Below are 10,847 nucleotides of genomic sequence, written 5' to 3' on the forward strand. Positions count from 1 at the left end.
AGCAATGAAACATAGGTATTTTGATTTTAAAAAGCCGACTGATCAAGACCTGGCAAACTCATACATACACACAAGCACTAGAAATAAGTGATCTCCAGTTGGTAAAACAAATCTGACTTTTTAAACTACTAAATGCTAGCAACCAATCTGATCATTAGCCTTCATATATATCCTCTACTCCAAAGCTTAAAGCAAGCTAAGATATGGAACTCTAAATTTTAAAAATTAACTGCCCCAAAAGGAGGGAAGTGGTATAGACCCACAAAAATGACCTGAAGAAGCACTTAGGCTATCAATCTTTACATATTTTCAGTGATGTTAATTAACCTCTTCTTATTTTACAACAAATGCATTGTTTTTAAGGAGATAAGCAAAGGTGACTAGGAAAGTTTCCCATCTCTTCTTTTTGTGCTGTGATAGGTTCACATTAGGGAGTAAGGAGAGACAAAGAGTGGGAAATGAGCTATTCCTTAGTACTAGGGTAGTAAGTCTTCCTTTTTTACTCAAAGTAACAGAAAACCAAAATGGGTATTTAAAGACAGGGGGAAAAAAAAAAGACAGGGAAATAATAGTTAAGTTTACTATATACAACATGATTTCATCACATTCCTCCTCAATTTTAGTACTCTATGGAACTCCAAAAATATCCTGTTTCCAGAAAAGAGGGAATAACCTACAAAGAAACAAGAATTACATTAGTATGGGACTTCACTCAGCAAAAAAAAGATGCTAAAAATGCTTGAGGAAAGGGATGCCTGGGGTGGCTCAGTTGTTTAAGCATCTTCATTCGACTCAGGTCATGATCCCAGAGTCCTGGGATGGAGCTCCGCATTGGGCTGCCTGCTTGGCAGGAAACCTGCTTCTCCCTCATCCACCTCCACTGCTTGTGTTCCTACTCATGCCGTCTGTCTCTCTCTGTCAATTAAATAGATAAAGTCTTTAAGAAATGAAAAATATATTGTATTTATTTATTTGAGAGAGAGCACGAGAACTGGGTGAGGGGCAGAGGGAGCAGCACACACCTCACCAAACAGACCAAACAGGGAGCCTTATGGGGGCGGGGGGGGGGGGGGCTTCCTTCTGGGATTCCAGAAACATGACCTGAACAGGAAGCAGCAGCTTAATTCAGGCGCCCCAAGAACTTAAGCACATGGCTTTTCTGTTGCAGGAAGTATAAAAGGTAATCAGAGTCTAGAAAAAACAAAGATGAGAACAAATCTGTATCATTCTGTCATCTAATGCATTCTTTGAGTAGAACAGGTATAAGATGTAATTACGTCTCCTCCACAGGCCAACATGCTACTAGGTTCTGCAAGGACTACAGAGTTACTCCTAACACTATGAAGAATGTTTACTGGTTTTCAATTTTATAATCAACCTAGACAAGGCATGCAAGATCACCATTGTAGTTATGGAGGGGGTGGGGGGGGATTAAGTATTCTAAACTTTAGTAAAGACTTCTGTTTTGACAAAATCATGGACCAAATATGAAAATCATAACAGAATAACATCCAGAAATAATGGCTTAAATACAACAAAAGTAGGTTTTAAAGATTTTATTTATTTATTTGAGAGAGAGAGACACACAGCAAGAGAGGGAACACAAGCAGGGAGACTAGCAGAGGGAAAGCAGACTTCCCGCCGAGCAGGAAGCCCAATGCGGGGCTAGATCCCAGCACGCTGGGATCATGACCTGAGCCAAAGTCAGATGCTTAATGACTGAACCACCCAGCGCCCCCCCCAAAAAAAGGTTTTAAATGCAATGATGAACTCAGAAAAAAAGGAAAAATTACCAAGGACCAAAAACAAAGAGGAAAACTGAAAGCCAGGATTGTTTTGTTTTCTTTATCTTGGGGCAGGACACAGAAGATATGTCTTTATCACTCACTCAGAGCCTTGCATAGGGCCAAAATTTCCAAAGTACTATATTTGCAATAAAAGGGAAGACTAGATAGGCCCGTGGCTGACTCAGTCGGTAGAACATGGGACTCAATCTCAAGGTTGTGAGTTTGAGCTCCATGATAAACATGGAGTCTACTTAAAATTAAAAATAAATAAATAAAAAGGGAAGACTAGAAAAAGCTCACTGGTATGGAGAATAAGAAAACATATCTACTCTGTTTGGACTGGGAGCTGGAGAAGAGATTTCTCCCCTGAGAATTCAAACTACAGGTTAGCTGTTCACACCAAGTTTATAGTGTTCAATTTTTTCATTACCCATATTGCCTATGAACTTCTAAGCGGTGGCTCAGTGAGTTGGGCTTCTGCCTTCGACTCAGGTAGTGATCTCGGGGTCCTGGGATCGAGCCCCACATCGGGCTCTCTGCTCAGCGGGGAGCCTGCTTCCCCACCCCCCCTGCCTGCCTCTCTGCCTACTTGTGATCTCTCTCTCTGTCAAATAAATAAATAAAATATTTAAAAAAATATATAGAAACTGGTTCAGAATTATACTACCATAAGGACTCCTGACAGAGGTAAATGCACAGCAGAATCTGGAGCGCTACTTCCTTTAACCCTGCCAGTGGTTTTTACACTTCTGCATGTGTCAGAACCACCAGGTTCTTGGGCCCACAAATCTTCATTTCTAAATGGATCTTGGGTGATGCTTGCTACGCCTGGCCTGGGACTATGCTTTGAGAACCACGAAGACAAGTTAAGGGACTCTCTTAGGAAAAGTCCCTAAGGATAAACCCTCCATAAGAAAAATTTGCTTTTTCAGGATGCCTGGTGGCTCAGTCAGTTACGTGTCCGGTTCTTTTTTTTTTCCCCCCTCCCTTAAGAGAGGGAGACAAAGAAGGAAGTGAGCAGAGGGAAAAGAAAGAATCTTAAGCAAGCCGGATGCTTTAACCAACTGAGTTGCCCAGGCACCCCCAATGTCTGACTCTTGATTTCAGCTCTGGTCATGATCTCAGAGTCTTGAGATCAAGTCTCACATTGGGCTCTACACTGGGCAAGGAGCCTGCTTAAGATTCTCTCCCTCTCCCTGTGTCCCTCCCACCAACTCATTTTTTCTCTCAAAAGAAAAAAATTTTAAAAAATAATAAACACCCAGACCTTCTCCACTTGCCTTAACTATCTCAGGCAAACAATAAAATTTCTCATTTCACAATTAAGAAACAAATGTTAAATTTAAATGACCCAGAGAGAGAAAACACTGAATTCCATTCAAAACTAAAACACTCCATATAAAGCAAGTTGGTAACAAAGAATAACCATCAAGACAAACTTGGTTTTTTTGTTTGTTTTGCAAAGGAAGGATATAAGCAGGGGGAAAGCAGGAAATTAACAGTTTCGTATTTGAATCACACAATATGACTTACAAAATGCTCTCTATACATTCTCTCATTTAGTTCTCCACAACCTGAAGTCTTTGTTTAAACTGTATCTACATTGATGTGTTTCTATTAGTTAAAACTAACCGAAGACAGCTGAATGATTACACTGCCCTTGAATGACACAATGCATAGTCCTGTTTCACATTTCACACTGGACTTCAATTTTCTAACGCACAGCTCTGATATTCCTCAGCTCAAAAGATTACAGAATAAAATCTAAACTCATGACCAGACTAAAAGCACATTTTCCTGGGATGTTATCTTACACATAGAGAGGGGGGAAAAGGGGCACCTGGGTGGCTCAGTGGGTTAAAGCCTCTGCCTTCGGCTCAGGTCATGATCCCAGAGTCCTGGGATTAAGCCCCACATCGGGCTCTCTGCTCAACAGGGAGGCTGCTTCTCTTCCTCTCTCTCTGCCTGCCTCTCTGTCTACTTGTAATCTCTGTCAAACAAATAAAATCTTTTTAAAAAGCGGAGGGAAGGGAAAGGCTTCGAATCTTGTGTTTTCAAAAGCATGCATTAAAAAAAAAAAAAACAGAAGTTTGCTTTTTTATATGATCCCAGTTTGTGCTATTTTTTCTTTTCTTTTTTTTTTTTTTTAAGATTTTATTTATTTATTTGACACAAAGAGAGAAATCACAAGTAGGCAGAGAGGCAGGCTCTCCGCTAAGCAGAGAAAGCCTGATGCGGGGCTTGATCCCAGGACCCTGAGACCATGACCCAAACTGAAGGCAAAGGCTTCTAAGCCACCCAGGTGCCCCCCCAGTTTTTCTATTTTCATGGAAGGCCAAAAAATAGTTTTTTATGTGCACTGAGTGCTTAGAAAGGTACTCTAGTGGTATAGCACTGCAGTCTCATCATGAACAGAATCTAACATTGTGTGAAAATACGATGTTACTATCATTGGCCATAACTGGCAGTCCACCTTCTAGGCCTCCCTAAGGGAGTTTAGGGAGGCCTACATGGCTAAAGTTTGAATGACATATGAATATCCTATTAATTAAGGAAACTCCATGCCCAGTGTGGAGCCCAGTGCGGGCCCTGAACTCACAACCCTGAGATCAAGACCTGAGCAGAGATCAAGAGTTGGGACACTTAACTGACTGAAGGACCCAGGCATCCCTTTCTTAATTTTTAATTACACAAAATACTACTGGTTCACAAAAACTTATTTACCTTGATGTTGTAATTCGTTTCTAAATGGTATATTAATTTCATGAAAGCACTAGATTTTATGCATCATGAATCTGTAACTATAATAATTTTAAGCTGTAAAGACAAATCAGTGGTTAAAATAAAAAACCTGAAGCAGGGGTGCCTGGGTGGCTCAGTGGATTAAAGCCTCTGCCTTTGGCTCGGGTCATGATCCCAGGGTCCCGGGATCGAGCCCCGAATCGGACTCTTTGCTCCGCAGGGAGCCTGCTTCCTCCTCTCTCTGCCTGCTTGTGATCTCCGTCTCTCTAGTAAATAAATAAAATCTTAAAAAAACAAACAAACAAAAACCTGAAGCATAAACATGAAAACGGAGAAGATATTAAGAACAACCTGAAATCAAGAGATCCCCTCTGAGATACCCTGAGATACCTCTGAGATGGAGCTGTTCTGCAGACAGCTGAAGCTCAGAGACCAGAAATTTTAGTTTTTGGTATACAGATAGATGGTAGGTTAATGAAGTTACAGGCATGGACAGAATTTCCCCCAAATAATTTATACAGAGAAAGGGAAGCCCAATATTCAACTCTTAATACTTTACGCTGAGCAGCTAATGAGAGGAAAGTGGAGTGTCATGAGAAAAGCTAGTAGAATGGAGTTTCACAAGGACTCAACTGAGAGGTCCCATAAGAGAGGGACTGAAAAACATCCATCATGTTTAAAAACAAACAGCCCACTGACATGGAGCTATTTCTTTATAATAAGATTTAGTATCTATTATGGCATATTGTCCCTTACAACAATTTTCAATAAAGTTTTCCCCCCATCATTTCTTTGAAAATCTGTCTTATGAATTTAGGATAACTCTGTATGGTTTCTAAAATCATAAAATTCTGCTATTTTGGCTGAAATTTTTATTAAGTCTCTAACTTTGCTGGAGAAATTTTTTTTACAACAGTCTTCTCTTTCAGAAACCTATTTCTGTGTATAAATTATGAAAATTCCAATCACCTACTTAACTTTCATAAATTTACAAAATGAAGTATCACACAGCTATCATTAGGACACACACACATACACACACATACACATACACCCCGAAATCAAGAGTTGTGCTTGACATGAAATCGAAATTCTCCACAATGTACCTGTTCTATGAAAGCACCCTATCTTCGATCACAATCAATGAATTGGTTGATGGCACAGAAACTACTAATTTCAAAACTATAAGGGGTAGATAGCAGAGACAAGAGGGAATTTTTCTGGGAGACAAATTTGTTCTAATATCTTGATTGTGGCAGTAGTTCCACATCTGTATGCGTTTGTCGAAAGTCACAAACTTATACTCTACGAGGGTGAATTTTACTAAATGTTAATTATACTTTAAATTTCTAGAACAATTATAGGAGGTATTTTGATTCTAATGTTAAATATAGACTTATTTTAAGAGATGCAAATGTGCTTATATCTATACCTCTTCTGTGCAAAAATCCAGAATAATAAATACACAAAGCCATCACTTTTACAGAAATTAAAGTATCAACTGAGGGGCACCTGGGTGGCTCAGTCAGTTGAGCATCTGCCTTGGCTCTGGTCATGATCCCAGAGTCTGGGATCGAGCCCCCTCACTGGGCTCCTTGTTCAGTGGGGAGTCTGCTTCTCCCTCCCCCTCTTCGGCCCCTGCCCCCCATTGGTGTTCCCTCGCTCTCAAATGAAATCTTTAAAAAAAAAAAAAAAAAATCAAATGATATCAACCAAGAAACACATATAAGAATATTCATGGCGACAATGCTTGTAATAATAGTAAAAAACTGTGAACTACTAGATATGTCAATCAAAAAGAGCATGCAAATTTTGATAACATTAATGTCAGCATATCCGTATTAAATGAAATACTGAAAGGAAAATGAGTCAATTACACGGCAGCATGCACCAACAATGCTGAATCTCAAAATGACAAAAATACAATGTATGATACTATTTATATTAAGGCGCCTTCAAAATTCAGTTTTACCCAAGGCACAGGTATGGGACAGCAAGAAGACGTAATACGGAAGGTCATCTGAATATTTCTAAAGTATTGGTAATGGTTGACTTAGGATAGATGGTGTTTTTAAAATTATACATGTATCTGTTGGGCACCTGGGTGGCTCAGTGGGTTAAGCCTCTGCCTTCGGCTCAGATCATGATCTCAGGGTCCTGGGACAGAGTCCCGCATCGGGCTCTCTGCTTGGCATGGAGCCTGCTTCCTCCTCTCTCTCTGCCCGCCTCTCTGCCTATTTGAAATCTCTCTCTCTCTGTCAAATAAATAAATCTATAAATTATACATGTGTCTGCTTTATACTTTATAACTTTCATATATGAAATATTTTATAATTTTGAAAATTAAAAAAGCATGCAAATTTTGAAAGATTTTGAGTAATATAAAATTTAAAAGTAATATGAAAACAAGCAAAGTACAAAGATCTTTAATAAACAAGAATATAACTATATTTGAGCTATAACAAATATAGCTCAAAAACAGATGAGATTTTTGTTCAAAGATGACTGTTGGTTGGAAACAGGGATCCAGGAGAGTATCAAACACCTTCCTTCTCCTCAATGACCATCCCACTTACTGGATGCATACTTAATTCCCATGCTTGGGGGGAAGGGATCAATTTTTTTTTTTACTCCTACACAAGATTGCAGGGAAAATAATACTTCTGAGGAGAGACTGGTTTCAGCTAAAATAAGGGAATAAAAAGGATGCTTTAAGGGGAAAAAAAATGCAAGAGGTAGATGAATCTGTTTAAAATGAAGTTTTCCAAGGGGAAGGAAAAGCAGAAAAGGCTGGGAGGGAAAGAACTTGGGGGAGAGCCAAGAAAGGAAAACCTAACACATAAAAAGAATAACTCCCAGGATAAGAAATGTATACATTTCTCCCTCTCATGTGGCAACTAAGTTTTCTAAGAATGAGAGAAGTATAACAAGAAATCATACCCGATCGTACTATCAGAATTAGCTGAAGGTATGTGACAGTATCTCAAAGGGGATGTGAGAAGGATTTACTTTGCTTCATGTGCAACAGTGTGGTAGGTGAGGAAGTGGGCAGAGAAAAATCTCCAGTCTTCCCTGGGAGCCAAGTACACTGAGGGCCTTGTTTTAAAGTTAGAAAAAAGTAAGATTTAAGTTTAACTAGGGCTATAAATAAAAATTTGACAATAATACCTTTCACCTTTCTGCAACACTCAAATGAAACTGGCTCTTTTCAAAACATATGTTTAAATCTATTGCATTTGCCAACAACTCCTTGAGTTTAAAGTTAATATTGAGTTAATGTCTCAGACTCAAAGAAGTATGGAAAACAAAGAAAACATCAAATAACTGTTTACTGGTGGCAGCAGTGAAAGCAGTAAGTCAATTATCTTCCTTAGCTTCACTGGTTTACTACTAAATATCAATTATTACAGACCAATCCTGTATCAAAAATGGTAGTCAATATTCCATTTAATTCAATACAGATAACTACATCTCTTAACATATACTGTACTATTTACAGAAATATCTATTATCTAAAGGTGGTATGTTATAGTAGACAAGAAATAGCAAAAGGTGAATTTGAGTCTCTGCCACTAACTAGCTCTGTAACTGGGCAGCTCAGAGAGTTTTCTGAGCCTATTTCTTAATCTAGAAAACCATCCATGACTGGGTTATTATTAGGAGGATTAAAAACAAAGGAGACAATACATGCAAAGGGGAAAACCTGGCACAAATTGCAACAAGGAATATCACATTCAAGAGCCGTGGATCACCTACAAAGCTATTCTCAGAAATTTCACATCTCTAATTTAATGTATCACAAACAAGCATTTCTTTCAGAACTAGTCCTAAGCCCCAACCTACCACTCCCACACAAACAGAAAATGAGCTGGTTCTATCAAAAAGTCCAAGCTTTGGTTAGGGGCTCTCACTACTTCAGATTTGTATACACATATACAAATCTATGCCTTGGTCCACAACCCTAATATCCAGAAGCAACGGTTTAACTACTTTCCTTTTGGTAATACTAATACTGACTTCCATTACTAAAACATGCTTCTCTAGGAACAATGGGCTGGAAATTGAGTTGCCAGTAATTTATGTGAGCACATCCTAGCAATCTTGTGAATAAACTAATGATAGTCCCTGCCTTATTTTCATTTTATATATAATAACAAAAACTTTAATCACATTTTACCTACAGGTATCAAAAGTGATAGAAGACAAGCTACCATGTTCTCTTTTTGAAATATACATCACTATCAAACCCTGGGCACTAAGCAAGTAAACAGTGATGGCTTTAAAAAATATCTTGCATGCTTCCATTTTTCCATTCCCACACAACTTCATGTGTGTGTAATATCTTCTACTTTCCTATGGAACTTGGGCTATTAAGACAAGTGATTAAGACCACAAGATAAAAAAACAAGAATATTAAGTGGTCAAATAATAAACAGCAGCTCAAGAGAAGACAAACATTCTTCAGAAAAGCTGGCTGAAAAGTTATGTTGAAGAAGTCCTCTAAGAAGAATACTTATTCCCATATACAACAGAAAAGAAGATATTGAGAAATCTGTTTTAAGCCTTCCTAGAGACAACCTAAAATGTATCTGTGACTTTCAGCCCTACGTATGGAAAGGGTAAATATATAAGAACCTGGAAGAAAGCTTTGAAGTGAGCATCCTCTTGAACGGTAGTATTCTGATCACTTGGGAGGAGAGGGAACAGGCTCTGAAGTCTCACCCTTTCACAAATCACCTTGTTAGGATGGCCAGGTAGAGGTGCTGAATTGGCCCCGGGAGATATCTGGGAAAAAGAGGGAGAAGAAAAGGATAGTTCATGGCTAGCTGCACCAATGTGGAGTATCATGTCTACGAAGGACAGTCTGGATTTTCTAGGTATTTGTGTTAGCAGAGACTGGAAAGAAATTAAAAATTAATCTTAAACATGAAAACAAATATAAGGATGGCAAAGGTTGCCTCTGGCAACAGATCTCTCTTACAGAAACTTTTTAAAAAGACAAAACAGCACTGCTCAAAAATGCAAAGTCCTTCCTATGTTTCCCATAATAATATCTATTAATATCTTTTCTGTTGGTATTAATTCTAAAGTTCTAAAGGACAGATGAGACTTCATGTTAAGAAAACCTGAGGTAAAATCATGTATTAAGTACAGAAAGATTACTGTCCATTTTCACTAAGATTAATAATTTTTCATTCTGTTTTTTAATTAACCTTCTGTATGATCTTGCAAAGAAGAGATTTCAGAACATTTGTAGCAAACCTTCTAAAAGGACCATAGGTACAAAAAAGAAGAGTTTGTGGACATCTCAGCTCTATTCAACACAAACCTAGTGACCTTAAGAATAAAGAATAAGATCATAAGACCCAAAGCAAATGACTGCATGTTTTATATGCTTGACTTGACTACAGGTCAATTCACTTAAACTTGTGTGTAATATAAACTTAAATCTGCAGCATTTTTAATCATGGACATCAGGAGCATCACTTGTACCACTGTGCTGTGTACTGAACTACCCTTGGGAGTTAAGGTTTGTGAACTTGCTTACCCCTACATTGAAGACCATGTGCTTTAAACCATGTGTTTGGTTTTCAGTTTCACTGTCTCATTCATTCCCTTACATATAAATGTCTATTCTGTGACAAGCACTGAATTAAGAAGATAGGCATGGTTTCCCACCTTCAAGAAGTGTATGCTATGAAAAAGAAACAAAAGCAAATCACTGTACAATATACAGAGTATCACCTTTCTATGATAATGCTAGGCACTGGATGCTACAGAGAGGTAACTGGCAAAAGACAGTAGTGTAGTCAAGAAACTGCAAAATGTTCAGTTTGGCTATCCAGTACAGAAGTAACCAGAGAGGAAGGCAGAGACAGATCATGAAGTGGCATGCTAATTATATTAATAATACTTCTATAATAACCTTCCTTAGCCCCTTTATAAATTGTTTCTGGTTTGCCATGAGCCTGGTAAATAGATAACCAGGACTGCTGGTTAATATATTAAGCTATATTCATTAATAGGTAAGACTATTATTTTCAAACACCTTCCTAGGAGTAAAAACAAATCACCTGAGAGCCGTTAACTTTAGAATTCATTACTAATGCTACATAAAGTATCTTCAACATGAGCTAAAGCTTATCTCTGCACTACAAGTATGAAAGTGCTAATATTCTTTACCACGATGAAGTATGAAGTGCAGAATCAAGGAATATTTACCAATTGCCTCCTCCAAGTCAAGAGTCATTAGGAAAGAACAAAAAATATGGATCCTGCCCTCAGGGAGCTTATTCTACTTAAGGGGAGGGGGTAGCA

General features: G+C 38.3%; 1 protein-coding gene across 1 annotated transcript in view; it reads right to left on the reverse strand.

Moving 5' to 3' along the window:
• The window catches only part of LOC111145700 (ring finger protein 38), a 43,796-nt gene extending 33,447 nt beyond the window's left edge, over positions 1–10,349 (reverse strand). Inside the window, exon 1 of the mRNA XM_022500822.1 lies at positions 9,165–10,349. Within this exon, the coding sequence (XP_022356530.1) occupies positions 9,165–9,377 (213 nt within the window). The 5' untranslated portion in view covers positions 9,378–10,349. The remainder of the gene's footprint in view (positions 1–9,164) is intronic.
• Positions 10,350–10,847: the final 498 nt, after the last annotated feature.

The sequence above is a fragment of the Enhydra lutris genome, unplaced genomic scaffold, assembly GCF_002288905.1.
Source record: "Enhydra lutris kenyoni isolate GAN:26980312 unplaced genomic scaffold, ASM228890v2 scaffoldscaffold13, whole genome shotgun sequence".
Lineage (NCBI taxonomy): Eukaryota > Metazoa > Chordata > Mammalia > Carnivora > Mustelidae > Enhydra > Enhydra lutris.